A 17626-nucleotide genomic window follows, 5' to 3' on the forward strand; every position below is an offset into this window, starting at 1 on the left:
TTAATGAAAAAATCTATTAATTCATCATTACTCTTAATGAGGCCTTAATGAGGATAAATTAGTATAATTGTCATTATTGACGAAAGCTACTTACGAATTATCAGAAATAGATAAAATCAAAATCTGTAATAGCCATCGAAATTTTATTTTGTTATATCTTAGCAATTAATCTCCATTTAATTCAGCTGAAAATCTTTATTTTTTAATTATCTTTCTTACATTATGTATTAATATCAAGATAATGTCGGCGAAGTATAACATTTTCTGAATATATTTATCGAAATTTGTTATCCGACAATTTGAAACTTTACATTTTTACCGAAGCTAAACTTCTAGATGCATTTTTCCGCGTTTTTGTCGCGATATTTTGTATATAAAATTTATTAGAATAAGTTATTTAGAAATTTCTGAGAAAATGTGAAACGTCGAAAACAAATTAGGCTTCGGCATTTTCTTAGAAGTCTAGGAAAAGTCCAATATAAACATGGGATATTTCAACATCTGGGTTGTAAAAACGCACAAAGAAGATAATAAATCAGAATTCTTTTCAACATCATGTTTCATTTAGCAAAGGAATGGTGGACGTTTCATTGATGAATGAACTGACAAAGTTCATTTCAAGAATCTAGGTATACAAGCTGCAGAACCTTCCTAGAAATGATGAAAAGGACAACGGACGACGATAAATATGACAAAAGAAAAATTGCCTGAAAACCTGGGAAAAAATATGGGATACCGTGAACAGTATGGTTAAAAGAAAATTTTGAAGAAACTAAAAACCTTAATGATATTTTTCTAGAAAGTTCGAAAAGATACACCCATTATAACACTCATTGTAAAAAAGACAAAGAAAATGATAAATAGCTTAGAAATTCTTGAAAACTTTCTATTTAACATTCTGTGGATATAGTAAAATCTACGACGAAATTTTTACGACCTTTTCGTAACGAATCGACGAAATTTTTACGACTCTTTCGTAACGAATCGGCATACTGACTTTGAAATACGCACGAGAAAAACTTTCATAGCGAATATACTTTTCCTGCATATTATGTATTATTTTAATATAAAAAGGAAAATTATAAAATTAATTAAGATATATATAAATATGAACATATTTCAGTAATATATGTATCAATATGAGATGCTTTTAATTTTACTGACATTTTCTTGTACATGCTGTAAATTTTTATATCATCAGATTAAGAAATATATCAAGCTATTCGTTTATCATTATCATATATAAATTTTGGCTTTAATATGAGTATATCTCAATCGCGTATTACAAATCTATGTGTTGCGTATGAACTATACCAGAGACGTGAGTATCGAAATGATTTTACCTGCGGTTTTATACCAATATTGTATGTATCTTTATTTTATAATACTTGTATTATAACAATTTCAGTATAATATTAATTTGAATGTCTAACACCGATATCATTTTGCCTAATGCTGATATAATATCGATATCTACGGGTTTCGATATGTTATCTGTATAGTATTGGTATTATGCCAATATCATTGTCATATTATAAATATCAAATTATGGGTACGTTATTATTGTAGATTCGGTATAGAATGAAGTAAGTAAACTTTAGATTAATTTCCAGAGTTGCATTACGTCCCGACCAGAAAGCTTTCGAATTTATGCATGTTATTATTTCCTCTTTATATTCCTTTGAAAAGTATATGTCATAATTATAATATGAATTTAATTGATTTGACAAAACGACAATATAAACGTCTAGGCAATCTGCTATTACACCGATTGTTAGATTATCTTGATATTGACGATGCATATAAGCTACGGCGTACCAAACTGTATGAGATTGAGATTTTACTTCCACTACTGCAATTCAATACAATCATTTCCTAACCATTGCACATAATAAAATGCAATTTATGCCATATATATTAAAGATGGTTTTGCGTTTTCTACTTTCTTGATCTTGTTTGTTAGAAAATAGCCGAAATATAAGCGATGTGTCAACTTATTTCTATAGCCAACTAACATTGGTCTCCCTTATGTTACGAAAGTTAAAATATGCAAAAATTTTGTAAAATAAATTAAAATAAACGCTATAATATATCAATTTATATATATAAATATTATTACTATCTCTATTTATTTCCTTTATTTCGATTCTATTCTCTTTTTATCTTTATTCTTTATTATTATTCTTTCTATTAACGCTATTAATTATTCTCTTTTTATTCTTTGCTTTCTAAATTTCCCATACTTCTTTGAAATTTTTATGAAACATTATAAGTCTTAGTCGAGCCGGACTTCTATGGTCTACTTCTTCGATTGATAAATGTTTATATTATTTTTTAATTATCATTATATNGTGTGTGTGTGTTAAGGAAATTAAAAATATAATTATATTGCTATAGCAGTATAACTCGTTCGCATATACTCAGCGTTTAAATTCTGTCGATTCTATTCCGGTTTTATGTTTTTTTCTTATATTTTTCTGATTTATTGGTATATAATATCAAAATTGCGTGTACGATAACAAATAAGTTAATGGAATAAAGCGAGAATAGCCATATTCAAATCAGCTTTATAGTAAAAAAAATTGAACGTTGAGTTTAGTTTTATGTGTCTCTTCTCGAGTCTCTCGTTTAAGATCTCTATTTCGGATATCGAATCTCGCTATGATATATGGGCAAATAAATTAAGTTATCGTTTGTGGGCAATTATGTAAATGACTAATTTTATTATCTTAGAAAGAAGAATTTCCCACGAAGCGATTGCTGAACTTCTATTCTTTCCTTCTATTCTCTCTAATTTCAATCATTAGACAATTAATTTGCCGTGGTAGAATATCATTAAAAATAGCCGTGAAAACCCAATATTTTGCGAAGTGAATCGTCGGCAGTGCTGAGTAATATTTTATATGTCTATTGTGACAAAATAACGTTAAAAATAAACGTCGAAGTTAAATATCGGGAAATGATAAGTAAATGTATAAAATTTTGCACATGAACGTCGTATATATCCAAAAATTTAAATTGCTACTTTTTATCTTTTCAAGATTTGCCGTATCCAGTGGTAACACAGTTAGTTCCATATATGTTCTTTAAATGTACGATTTTAAAACGTTATGCAAGTTTAAAGAATGTATATGAAATTAATATGTGCTACTTGGATATAGTTGAGTTTTACACGCGAATTGCTATTAGAAGTGTCGGAGATAAGTTTCCTCTGTTATTGCAGAAAAATATTGTCAAATAATTGCGAAATATTGTCAAATAATTGTCAAATAATGTACATAGTGAATATGTTAAAATATTAATGAGTTTCTTACAGAGAAAAGACAAGTTCTACACAATTATGTGTAGAACAAAAACAAATATAATATGGTCCGTAGGGAGAATTCTCCAGATAAATCGTGATAAAAATATAATAAGTATTATAACGATTTCGAATATATTTATGTATCTTGCATTATATAATTTTTAGTAAATATATAATAAATTATTGTGTATGTGATCGGCATTGAATGTTCTTTTCATCGAATGTTATATTTCGAGGATCTCAATCGTTACAACATTTAATCAATCACGAATCTTAACGAAATACATTACAAAATAAAACCGTTTCGTTTTTTCCCACAATTTTAACTCGCCTGAAGCAATTTAAGACCCCTATTCTGTAACTTATATCGATAATGTCATTATCGTTACAGTGTCACTATGTAGATATAATATACGACGAGAAAGCTGTGCAACGACAACACTGTCGTTGACGGTTACAGAATACAGACCCAGGTAGTGGAAATTTCTAACAGACAGCTTAATCTTTAAATCTTTATGTTACTACCTGGAACACGTACAAGGATATTTAGAACCCATAAATTTTCCGAAGTTATAGAAGAAAGGGTCCCTTCTTTTATTCTCTGATTTTCAGGATTTCCTTCTATGCTATTTGAACATAAGATAACTTAAGTAAATTTGAAAATATGTGAATACGTGACCAGAGTTATGTGTTTTTACCTGAGGGTTTAAGCTGTCTTTAAAGAATTAAGTTTGAAATTTATGGGTTTCAGATATCCTTGTACGTAAGTCCCTATAAAACTTTTAAAAGTTTCCGCTACTTAAGTCTGTGTTCTATAACTTTCATCGATAGAATCGTTGTTATACAGCTTTTCCGTCATATGTGTATACAGTAGACTTTCGTATAACGCGGTTAATACGTTACGCGCTATATAAATTCGCGGTGTAGGACATCGTGCTGTATGGGAATTTTTCTCGCGTAACGCATATAATCTAAAATAACATGTTCGAAATGATTATTGTGATGCCAACTAAAAAATCTTTTATTTTATTGAAATTTAATAAAAATATAATTATACAAATTTATGTATTATGTTTTTTTAACATTTTTTAAATTGAAAAATACTTTTCGTTATCGTTATATTAAGAGCAACCGCGTCAAAAAACAAAACAACGATGAAACAGAAGAAGTTGGCGCGCTGTACGAAGAATCGCGTTATATGAAAACAGTAATCGTAATATCTTTGGCGCGTTATAGGAATTCGCATTGTAAGAACTCGCGTTATACTGGTGTTTACTGTATAAGATACCCGGAAAGTTTAAACAGAGCGGCCGTGTGAAAATAAATTTGTTGAATTGTATCGGAAAATCATGTGTCATTTTGGAAAATTCGCAATAGTTTATGAATAATTAATTAATCTATCAAGCGAATCTCAATCTACGAATGAGCGTATGGGAAGCAGTCGGCCGGAGTTCACACTCAGCGAACATCAACTAACAGTCAATTTTACAACATCAATGTTATAAATTCTTACTCAACAATCTAACACCCGGCTGCGGTAGTGCGAGTATGGCGTAACAGACAGCACACTGGTCTGTTATACTAGAATTCCCGGGTTCGCTTCTCGGTAGAACCCAAAGTATTTTCACGTTGCTTGTGTGCGTCTCCTCTCCGACGGACTTTTGGTAATCCATCGAGAGAGAGAGAGAGGGTATCCTATGCTAAGGAAGAAAAAAATCAACCAAAAAACCACCCCTCCCTCAAATTGGCGTACAGAACCCCGGCGGTTAAAATTGTAAGTCCCCTCCGATATATTTGTATGTAATCTGCGTGCGTAATATAATTATATGCGTGTGAGGATCCGAACAATGTTGAGAGAAGATCTTACAAAACCGATAATTATTATAACAATCTAACTGTTACATAACATGAGCGCTATATTGTATTTATATTGTTGAGTGATCAAATATGTTTGATTTTCAGTCGTAGCGTTTAGCAAATGCGAAGCAAAATTTCTTCGCAGCATAATAAAATTAAATGGTAATGATATACTCTCTCTGTGTTTGGGATTTGTATTAAATGGGACCTGTACAGCAAACTCTATTGATGTTATTCTAGCATAGTAACATTGAAAATTTCCAATTAAACGCGTTATTTTCTAATATTTGTGCATCATGACTACTGCTTTGGAACATCCTTGCTAGTTCATGGAAGAATAATCAGCAGTTAAACGAATATGTCGATTCAATGCGTGTAACCGAAAATGCTATTGTCACCGGGTCTAGTAAATGTTAAAGCTATTATGGCGTTTAGTATACATAGAACTAAAAAATTTGGTTATAGTAATTAGACATTTGGTGAAAACATATTCATTAAATCTTGATAATTGTTACCAAATCCTTCTTTCAATATCGAAGTTACGGAATAAAATGTACGCATATGTGTGATACTAACGCACGCATGTGATACTAAAAGTGATATTTATAGTCAGATCTTATATTTAAGATCATCTTAAGTTCATTTTCAGAAACTGTATGGCTCGTTTCATCGGCTACATTTGGAGATGAATTTAAATAGGAAATTATACTATTTTAAATATAAAATTGTATTATGAATGCCAGCTTAATATCATGTATTCCAGACTATATGTTAGCTCTGATGCTAAGTTAAAATATTAAATATATTGCCGTTTTGTCAGTAGGAGACATATATAATCCTCATTATTTTACAAAATAACATTACTCACTAGTTACGCACTTATTAATCTTAACTTTATAATTTTACTTTATACTCACATGTGTATGATCTTATGTAGTGGTGTTGATTGACGACAAACAGAGATTTAGCATCTTTTGATTTCACGGATTCAAAGTAAAGAATATACTCGCGGATTCAAAATAAGAAAACACTCAGTATTTAGGTCTCCAAAATTTAATTAATTATTACAAGCTTTAGCAAAACTTATACAAAATACGATAAGCTACGATCGCACGATTCTTACACCACCGCTGCTAAGACGGAAATGAACGTTTTAGTTGCCTGCGACTTGCCTATACTATTTGGGCTGCGTTCTCTTTGGAAGCTCACGTACTGTAAGCGTCATTCCTTCTTTATTGTTTATATACTAAAAGAAGATAGAACAAAGTCTACTGCGCGTAAACACCCAAAAAGGAACGCAACTTTTGTATCGTAGAGATTTTGGAGATTTTTTTGAATACTGCTCTCGGATTGGATATCGCACGGTTCGCTGATTGGTTGTCCTGTGCAATCCGTTGATTGTTCGGCCGGTATCTTTGATTTCTTCTAGTGCGGCCGAAGCCATAAAGAAAACAGCGATATCTGTGTATAATATTTAACATTGACTTAATAGATGGCATGGTTTTATCGAGGAAAAATAATTCTACAACTACATAATCTTTGTGTTAACCATATACTTACACATAAATTCTGTTATTATACAAATATTTTTAAATAATATAATCACAATTATGTTACATTAACATATGGCTATGCTGAAAATTCAATATAAAACTTTTAACAAGGATCGTTTTTAACACGAAAACAAATATTTTTGACCTTGTCGACCGTGTTGTGCGTTTGGTAATTTGGTGCGTTTGGTAATTTGGTGCGTTTGGTAATTCGAAGTTCAATTAATGTCTACGTTTAGAAGACACAAGCGATCAATGAGTGGTCGGTGATCATTGGTTTTTACTATTAGATCTCTAAATTTAGACCAATTACGTTGACGAACTCCAGTCCAACTGTTATGCAACCGTTATGTCTTTTTGAACGCACTTAATGATTCTTCATCCCGCTTATGAAAGATGTTTCACGCGTCCAACATCATTATCGGTAATGCGGATCGGAGTATCGAAGTTCCTAGATTAATATCTTTCGCGTTTACGACTTGTCGAAGGAAAAGTCAGTAACTTAATAAAACAGAATGTCTAAAATAACGTACCTGTGACTCTTGTGTGTTCAAGTCGCACACAGTAAAAAGTTTTGTGTTAAAAAAGATCCACTGAAATTTTGTATTTCTTTAACAAGATGAATATTTTAAAAAGTAATATGTTAACAAGATGAATATGTTAATTTAATATTACATTTGTTTATTAATAATAACATTTATTTACATTTACATTTTAACACGTTTCTAGTGTTAAATTAACACAAAAATTTCAGTGAATTTTTTTTAATGCAAAATTTGTATTATGTTCCCTGCGTTAGTAAATTTAAATCTAATGTGATGCTATTTATTTCTATAGGATATCAAACAAAGGATACTTGCGATGTGTTCCGAATTACGCATGAAGCGCGTTGACTACATAGAAAGTTGTTCCGATTTAAGCAATGCGCGCATTGAGAACGCATTGGGAATATAGAGAATTCCCTAGATTGTACTACACGTGCTGAATTTTTAGTTTCCTTCCAACACATTAGGTCTGTTCGTTTTCGCTGCACAATTTTCAACTGAGGCATTTGATGCGTCTGATGCATTTAATGCAGTCTATGTATTTCCTGCGTAATTCGAAATTGTCAACGGACCCTTCATTGTGATGGAACAGCAATTGTATGAATTTCCGATTTTAATACAAAAAAATAATAAAATAATAACTTTATTTTCAAATAAAGAAGATATGGAGAAAGGTAGTCAAATTAATATATTATTTAACCTTAATTTATATAATGCGCAGGTTACACGTTAGTTTAAGCATCAGCATTTCATAGACTCAGCATTTTTGCAGAACTTTATTGCAAAGGAACAAGGCGAAAATAAAAACAATAATATCGAGTCAGTAGTTAAATTGGCAGATAACGTCTGTATATCATTTAGAAATATGTTTTCATCTTCACTGTCGTCCGATTCGGAACTATCACTTTTATCGTTTTCCTTTGAAAGTATCAACGAAGAGATTACAATTATTGGAATTCGTTTGTTGACGTTTTGCACGGTGTCCATTTTCAATTCGCATTAGTGCGCACAACGCGCAGGCAACCGTTACGAATAACTAAAGCGCTTCATGCGCATTGACAAAACGGAACAATTTCGAAGCGCATCAGTAATGCAGTCCATGCGTTTCGTGTGCAACTCGGAACGCAATCATAGAAACTAATAGTTTAGTTAAGAACTACATATGTGCGGAGAAATGTTTGGAAGTGTATAAAGGCAAGAAGTTGCTCACAGTCGTTATCGATACAATTTCAAATGCTAAAGTTGCTTGAATCGTCCGCTATGTGGCAGCATAACGTTACCATCGAATCTTGTTAACGTTGCGCATAGTGATCTTCGTAATATCTCTACAGATGTCGATTGCATGCAGTTTTTGCACGATCTCGATATATATTATATATAATATAAGTATATAACCTTGGTTAGATGACATAAAGAGGAGTGGAAGTGCGTTGTATGTGGTATGAGTATTTTAAACGATTATAAAATAATTAGAATAATAAACAGTGTAAGAGATAGAGAGAAATTAAGATTTAGGAGAATAGAAGACGTGGAAGGAAAGATAGTAAGAGACGTTCGTTAGGTAGAAAGGAATCTGGCGTAGAAAATATTGCGTAGTAAATTGAAAGTTATAATAATATTGAAAGTTATGGCGGCGAAAGGAACGAGCAACGCCGGAGGCGTGGGGAAAGCAGGGAGAAGTAGGATAGACGAGAAATAAGGAAAATTATCGATTAAGAATATGTGGTCGGTATATGTCGGTAAAATAGTATCATTTAAGGAAGAGGAGTCGGTAACAAGCAAGGATGTTAAAAGATAAAGAAAGTTGAAACGGATAGTAAAGGATATGTAGAATATGTTAAAAAAAGGGGGAATATAAATTGAGGGAGTTGGAAGCAAAAAAAAGAGAATTAAATAAGGAGGTAAAGGATTTAAAGGATAGATATGAGCAGATGGGGGATGTAAATGAGAGTACAGAGGAGGATATGGACAGAAGCATACAAAGTTATAAGACGAGTATTTCAATAGCAAAAGGGGAAGCAGTTACTTTAGTTCAGAGTTAGTGTGTAGTGAAGACAGACTTAGTGTCTTCCGTGTAAAAGAATAAAATAAAAAAAAATGGTGGAAGAAAAGAAAAGAAAGGAAAAAATATATAATATGGCAATAAAAGATTTGACAGAAATGGGTGAAGGGAAGGATAGTAAAGCGGAGGTGGAGAAGCTGATAAGGGAGAAATTAAAGGTCAATTGTAAAGTCATTAGCTGCAGGAGTGGATTAATAATTACACACACATATATACGTATATATATATATATACATATATATATATATATATATATATACATATAATATAATACTAAAAATTACAACAAATTATAATAAAAATAATACTGCGTACATTATATGTTGCTGTCTAAAATATTTATATCGAATAGCGATGCAGTCAGAAATGTCAGTGTTTTGAGCAAGAAACAGAGAAATTACGACGCAACAAAATATAGAACGGTGCGTGTAGACATGATTATATTAATGTCGGTCCACAATAGGTATTTTAAGTCTTAAACCTTAAAAAATTGATCAATCACAGTTGAATATGAAGAGAATAATTAATTGTGATTGGTCGATTTCTTAAGGCTTAAGGTTTAAAATACTTATTGTGGACCGACACTTATAGACTTAATGCTAAAGAAAGACTGAATTTTACGCGATTTCGCTTATTCTTGCACTCAAGTAATTTATCTCTTGAAAGCGAACCCTTTGCGACGGCTTTTGGTATCTACGAGCAATTGCGCCTGTCTCTTTAATACGTTTCGGGAGGGTACTTCCTCCTCGTCTTCCGACAATGCAGCAGCCGGAGTCGCGCATGGTGGAAACCGTGGAAACAATGGACCGCCATTTGCGCGCATTGTTCTGCCTTCCGCCGAAGTCGTGGCGACCGACATTGTTTCCATCTAAAAAACAATAATGATATTTATGACCAGTTGCATCGATTTAAGGGCCCTTTATATTTTCGCATATTTTCACATGAATTATGGTGGAACTTACAAGTTCCAGAAGTTATCCATGAACAATATAATAACGACAGAGTACATATAATTTAAAAGAAATTAGAAAACAATCATTTCTTCCGTTTATGATTACTGTCTAACGTTTCTTACTATTTTTAAGAGAAGAAAAATTATCCTTTGTACAGAAGAAACGTGCTTATTTATATATAAACTATTATAAACTGCATTTATAAATATATCGCGATTTTCAAACAACAGAAATCTAACAAATAATTGTAAACCTAACATTTGTGGACACACACACACACACACACATACACACACACACACATAGAGTGTTGCATCACATACAGGTCGATATGACAAATTATCATTTTTGCAATAGAGTCATTCCTATTGTTACAGTTAATCCGATATATCACTTTGCTGGTAGACACGCTCGCTCGGACATTGACTAACACGGTATACTTATCCGCAAAACGGTTTGCACTCATTTTTTTTCCAATAAGAAATATGAAAAAGTGTATGCAAATCGTTTTGCAAGTATGTATATCGCCAAGTTTGTACTGAGAGACTATCTCCGAGCTCGCGCGCCTACCAACGAAACGAGTAGGCAACCCGTTGTATTAACCTGTACTTTGATGCAACACCCTGCACACATACTTACAAAGATTGTCAGTTCCTAATCAGCTTACCTTATCCAATAATACTTCATCCATTGCCTCGAGATATTTATCAGAAACGCTTAAAACTTCGAGTCCATGTGTTATTTTACCGTTCAAAAGTTCGATAACTATCAAAGGATCGTCCATTTCAGTATCCTCAGGCAAAGGAATATCTGCAACGTGCTGTACACATATGGCTTTGTAACATATTTAGTAACATACGATATATAATTTACAAATATTTTTCAACGATATTCTATTTCGATACCATTTGATAATTGGAAATACGAGGTTTCAGTTTAAATAATATTATATAATAATTAAATAATTTCTTACATAAATTAATCTCTGGACAGAAGTCCTTGAAATTAGTTTCACTTTTCTTAGCGCTTCCCGTAGTTTTATATATAAACTACCGATTATAATATAAATACATCGGTAATTTATATGAATATTATACATCGAGTTGTTTTGATAAGTTTCTTTCAGCTTTTAGAAAACGCCTCATTTTTTGTTATGTCAATGACTATGGCAGAGGGCAGGCAGAGCGCCGGGACCGTCAGTTGCGTGACCTATCGGGCTTGCAGAAGCGGCAAGGAGAAGTAAGATATAGACACAGATCCCCCCGAAAATCACCTCGAAAGTGAAATTAATTCCGAATATTGAAATAGAATTTAAAAGTGCATCTAAAAAAGAGCCGAGAAATTGAAGAGCTTATTCTTACACCACTTTAAATCCGTCCCTTTTTGAATTTCAAAGACATATATTTCTCATTTCTTTTCCAAATTTAAGTATAAATCATGCGTTAAAAATTAGGCAGTATAATGTAAATAATATATACTTTTCACTTTAAAAAGAACCCGGATTTAAGGCGGTCTCCTTATAGTTCTTCAGTACTAATTTTCGTTTTTTGAAAAATCTGGAATTAGGACGGGTTCAGAATAAACAGTTCAATTTGTGCCGGTAATTAACGGCCAAAGGTTCCACGTATTCGACTCTCGATAGAATCAATACCGATTCTTTGCGCGTTTCGTCTCGAAGTGTTTATTTTCGATCGGGCATCGAGGTGTTAATACGTCGACGTGCCGGCGACGTCGGACGAGGTGAGAATTACGTAGCGCGGGCTAATCAGGAAAATCCATCGACGAAGATCCGAGATGTACGAACGTGCCGAGTCGGGGGTGTCGAGTTTCCAGGAACAATAAATAACGCCGAAGCTATTCGTCGGTAGACACCATTAAAGGCGCGGTTTCACTAATTTAATTAAGCCTCTACACGGTATTTCCATTCGACGTATCGCGCATTACGAGTACTTCACTCCTCCGAATGCGTTTCTTCGCATGTGATAATTCGCTGCGACGCGTTTCGGACACGCCGCGCGGGGTGACGCGGGGAGACGCGTTAATTAAGACACTTCTATTTCAACGATCGACCATTTCGGTCAATACCGCGGTACTTTTGTCCGACTGTTTATCGCGTAGTTGTTCAAATGTAAGTTTCGTTCGTTTGTCTTCGTTCTCTTCAAGTTGTGCTGTAAGACTGTAAACACAACACGAAGATCAATTTCTATTATAGTTAGTAACAATTAAGACCGCGCCTCTTTCATTACATAAAACAAGTTACATCTTAGAAGCCTGGTGTTCTCTCTAATTAACTTCAAGTAACAAATATCCGCTTTCTGGCGCGGCTCATAGGACGTGATTCCGCATTTCCGTCACACTGGCACCGACCTCTTGCACGGATAATATTCGTGAATTTATAATTGATAACCCTCACCTGAAACTTCTCATACAACTTGCGCAGTATACCGGTCACTTCGTTGAGAAGCTCGCCGACGCGTCGATTCGCCGCCTCGGCTCTCTCCTTACGAGCTCGCTGCTCGTCGATTTGAGAATTTAGTTTCGTCACTATCTCCGCGTTCCTGAAATATGCGAGAGGTCATGAGTTGCAAGCTACATTAACAAGTAAAATACATTCTCCGTAGCTTCAGACTCAACTTATTCCTAGCAGACGCACTTTCGCGGTAAGTTCTTAGGAGATTCCTCATTAGTCACTTAGCTCGAAAACGAAACTCACTGTTCGGCACTTTTTGTCTCCGAGAACTTCCTCATTTCTATCTCAGCGCTAAGCTCCTGCCTATTCTTCTCCAGCAGCATTTTCTCCTGCTCGGTGGCGGCACGCATTTTCTGCAGACTGTCTTTGGTCGCCTGCTGACCCAGAAACCGATTCAGAACTTCCTCCGACTTGGACACTCCGGTGGCGTTCCGCAGCTTGGCGAACGCCTCCTCCAGCCGCGCCAGTTCGTCCTTGATAATGTCCTCCTGCATCTGCACGCGACTTTTCTCACGTGTTTCGAAATCGTCGCGAGGCCTAGTGTGAAATATCATGCGCTCCAGCCGCTCCAGTTCCATTTTGCGCTCCGACACTCGCTGCCTGATTTATTTCGGAACATTGCGAACTCGGTTTAACGTTTGCTCGCGATGACGGTCGTCGTCGTCGTTGAGATTCGTACGAACTAGGTTGATCACGCCGTTTACAAGGAAACCAGGATTGTAATAACGTCGGAAGATATATTTTAAAACGCGAAGTCGATCGCTTACCTGTACTCCTTGATGACCGAGTCGCGTCTTTTGCTGGAATTCGTTTCCTCGATCTCTTCTTTCACTAGAGTCTCCTGAGTGGTGTCCCTCAATTCTATGGCCTCTTCTTTCACCCCCTGCAATCAATCACGGTATGAAGCGGAACGTCTCGTTCCTACCACTCGCGCTTCGCGTCTGTCGCTCTCGTCGCAGCCGCTCTTGCCTGTAAGCGCTTGATCTCGATCTCCTGCTGCCTGATGCCGTCCTCCAGGTCCTTCAAGGAGGAAGCGTAAAACACCGACTTCTCCCGCAACTCGGAGCAGACGGAGCGGTACTTCATGCGCGCGATGTTCGCCTTAATTTGCATCATTCGAATGTGCTCCAGCTGCACCTCGAGGCTCTCGATCTTCTGCGCGAATAGATTGCGTTTACGTTTCCGGCATTCTTTAGTGGTCATCGTGAATTTCGCGAATTTCAATTGGATTACCTTCTTCATCGGGTTTTCGGCCTTCTTCTTGAACACGCCATGACCGCGTCGGCGTGTCAGTTCTTTACTCTCCGTTTGCAAAGTGCTCAAAGTCTCTTCGTGCTGTTGGCACTCAGCAATGTGTTGTTACAGAACAGTTACCAGTACGTTCGTCGTCAGACGGTACGACTCGAGAAAATGTCCAGCAACATACCTTTTCTCGTTGATACTTGATTAGATCTAATTTCTTCCTCAGACGCACATTGTTTTCGCTCGCCGTGCTTATAATCTCCTCCAGATTGCGTTTCCCCGCGCAAGATATAGAATCGCGGCTGAGCAGTGCCGCGCGCTCCATCGCCTCTTCATTCTGAAAGAAACAACACGCTTGTCATCTCGTGATTCTTGTTCAAAGAGAATTGTCCGACATTACTCGCAGCACGTTACATTTTTCACTTTCGCGTATTTCGCGTAAAGTTCCTTGACTTTTCTCTTGAGGTCGACAATCTTCTGGACGTTCTCGCGTTTCTTCGCATCGTACTCCTCGAAGTTGGCTTTCCTCTGACCCTCTGAAAAGAAAAAGTATACAACTCAGTGAACATCACTAACACGACATCAATATTATAATTTCTCGCTCAACAATGTACTATTAAATAACATGCGCATTATGTTACATTTTTGAACGGGAAATTACAACATAGATATTATGTTACTGTTCACTAGGAACGACATTCGACCATGTTATATTCCGTTATACTTTTCGAAAAAATCTCCAATGCTCAAACTCGTACGAAAATGTAAGTTTATTTAATCCATTTCGTTTCTCTGCTCCTATATAGGAACAGTAAATTTATCTATCTTCAAAATTTCTTTATCTATTCAAGGTAGATTTTGGCTTAGGTTTCGTTACTGAAATATAGTTTAGATTTTTGCCTTTCAGAAAATAATTTCACCTGACCACTACTCATCGTTGGGGGTGGAAAATAATTTTGTAAAATATATCTTTTTAATTCGTCGCCACACCTTGTAAATTAATTAATTAAAAATTGTAACAGATAAAAGATTGAAAAACAATGATGAGATATTGTTAAAAGTTCAAATCGTCGAAAGTGACGATTCTCATTACGATATGATTCACCAGGTGTACGCCAGATGTCATCCAAGGTAGATGTTCCGACTATTTTCCGGGGAAAACAGCTGGACAGAAAATTTTGATTTTAGGGTTTCTGAGTTCTTTGGGTCCCAAGTGCATTAAACAGTGCTTGGATCTCAATATTTTTGCAGCCCGGCCCGAAGTGGGTTAAATGAATTTGACGAAAATATTTATTTGTTTACGTTAATTTGGATTCGCGCGAACCCGTTCTCTCGCGTCGCGTTAAAAGGCGAAACCTGGAGGAGGAATCGTGAAACCCGGCGGCCCGCTGCTTCTACAGCTTCGTGTGACGTGCGCAAGTATCGCGGGTAAAATGAGAAAGCGCTCCGCAAAGTGACCGGTCGGCTTCATAGTCGAGTATACAACGTCGACGGATAAATCTATTCAGCTGTCTCGACTCGCCGATGATGCTGCGAGATCCTTGAAAGATGATCTATTCAATGCTCATCACTATCGGAGCTGTTTATTATTTGCGCCGGGGATGCCTAACGTCGGCTCATTAATGCAAACGTAAACACGCCGAACGATGCGCGATCCGAAGGATTCATTCATAGCGCCAGGTTATCGTCTAATCGGAAATTTCGTTAACCGGTTCATTGGCTGATGAGCTACGGTGGATCGGGTATCGATCGACGAAACGAAGATCGTGAGATAATTGTAATTTGAGAAATACAAATACTCTGAGCTTCAATAAAGTCATTAACATTAACCAGGCCGAATCTTTTTAATCGTTGCCATCGCGTTTCGATATAAACATGATACGATACGTTAATATGATATGTCAAGCTGTCAAAATAACAAATTAGTCATAATTAAGTCATGCATATGCACATCTAAACACGATATGAGCAACTGGGAAACTTTATTTGTATCAGGTATAATTTCAGCTTTGTAGTATTACAGTTTGACTTTACTGAAGTTTAGTAAAAAAACGTGCTAAATGAAACGAACCACGTTCCGTAATCATCATGAGTCGCATTCGCATATTTGACGAAATCGGAGCGAGAAAACGGTCGCCGTGCAAGGTGTACGTTTTTTACGAACTTCTCCGCTGTATTTAACGACCTGACGAGCTTCCTCGTATGCGATTATTATGCGAAGTGAACGAGAGCCTCCCGCAAGCTGTTCCGCAACACGTAGCTTAATCGGCCGCACATCCCACGGATTTCATTCCCCCTTTCCATACACACATACATTTTGTTTCTTCCGTTCCGCTATTTTTACATCGACCACGACCGTGCCATCTCGAATACTGGTTCTTCCAGTTCGACCTCGTTTGTATTTATCATTGTATAAAACAATCGCGATCCCATCTCCGAAATGTCAGCAAGCTGTCTCTTTTCGGCCTCGCGCCTCGCTGTGGTGCAACGAATACTCGAATGTTAAAATACGGGCTGTCCCACTTTTACCGTATTATCTCTTAATAACAGATCCGCCGGTCGATATGAAGTCGATTTTTTTTTTGGCGAGAACGTCAATCGATGAGTTCCATCGTTCATCGCGATAATTTTAATTAAATGTCAATTTAAAATTGCACTAAAGTTCACTTAAAATTAATCGAAAAAACAAGTTTTTTTAACTCAATATAAAAAACACAGCATTAAGTAATCGTTTGTATCGTCAAGGCAGGATAATAGAACTTGTATAGTATTAACTGGCCTAACGTAAAACTAGCACCCCTACTTGAAATTGGTCCTTTATAGATCTTTTAAATTCGGTGGAATTTGCAGAGTTAATTTAGACCTAAGATTTCGACTCGAGATGAGATATCTCATATAACTATAAGAATCAATTCTGCATCTTTGCTACAGGCGTTGAGCACCGACTTGCGCAGGTTGATTAGAAACAACATAAGTTAATGAAATAAATACTCCGTGCAATTTAAATCGTTACCTGATAACTGAATTTTCTTCTTGATCTCGACGATGTTCTTATTAAGCTCGTTCAGCTTGTTTTCGGCAACGGACAAGGCCAAGGGCTCGGACATGTTTTCGCGAACGAGAAAGGATTTCCCACGTGGAATCGACTTAACAATGCGGCTGGTCGTCCGGACGACCTGACTCTGATTTTCCAGTTGCGACTCGGGGCTAAGAAAGACGGTCGTGTTGTGGCGCGTAATTCAACTTGAGTTAATAACGAATCGGTTATCAAAGATCATCTACGTCATTCTTTTTTTTTTTTGTAACGAAGTTATCGTTTCCGCTGCACATTTTCATCGTTATAAATTATATAAACGGCAAATATAAAAACAGCTTGAAATACATAAAAATATTTGTGTCCAATAATGTAAAACGCGATATATATCTCCGAAGAAAATGTAGGAAGCAATTTTTCTATGATTCGCGTCGCATAATATTTTGCTTCGGCGAAGGGACTTTCGCGCGAATACGCGTAAAACGGCGGTCGTCAACAGCCGTATCTCGATATCTCCGCCGTCCGTTCCGTTTTCAACGACGAATCTCACCAATTGAACGTCAGCCGCCGTTATGCCCGACGAGAGACAATTGTACCGCCACGCTACGC

The 17626-nt window shown here is 35.9% G+C and overlaps 1 protein-coding gene across 1 annotated transcript; it reads right to left on the minus strand.

Moving 5' to 3' along the window:
* Positions 1 to 9970: 9970 nt before the first annotated feature.
* LOC106748521 (protein Hook homolog 3) lies at positions 9971 to 13857 on the minus strand. The gene is made up of 8 exons (XM_014627128.1): positions 13711 to 13857; positions 13509 to 13624; positions 12985 to 13341; positions 12639 to 12829; positions 12357 to 12447; positions 11769 to 11827; positions 10939 to 11081; positions 9971 to 10186 (listed from the first exon to the last, which is right to left on the minus strand). Exons 1-8 carry the CDS (start codon positions 13855 to 13857, stop codon positions 9971 to 9973), a joined length of 1320 nt encoding a protein of 439 aa, XP_014482614.1.
* Between the last annotated feature and the right edge of the window lie 3769 nt (positions 13858 to 17626).

Source organism: Dinoponera quadriceps, unplaced genomic scaffold, assembly GCF_001313825.1.
Source record: "Dinoponera quadriceps isolate SergipeBrazil2010 unplaced genomic scaffold, ASM131382v1 scaffold2872, whole genome shotgun sequence".
NCBI lineage: Eukaryota > Metazoa > Arthropoda > Insecta > Hymenoptera > Formicidae > Dinoponera > Dinoponera quadriceps.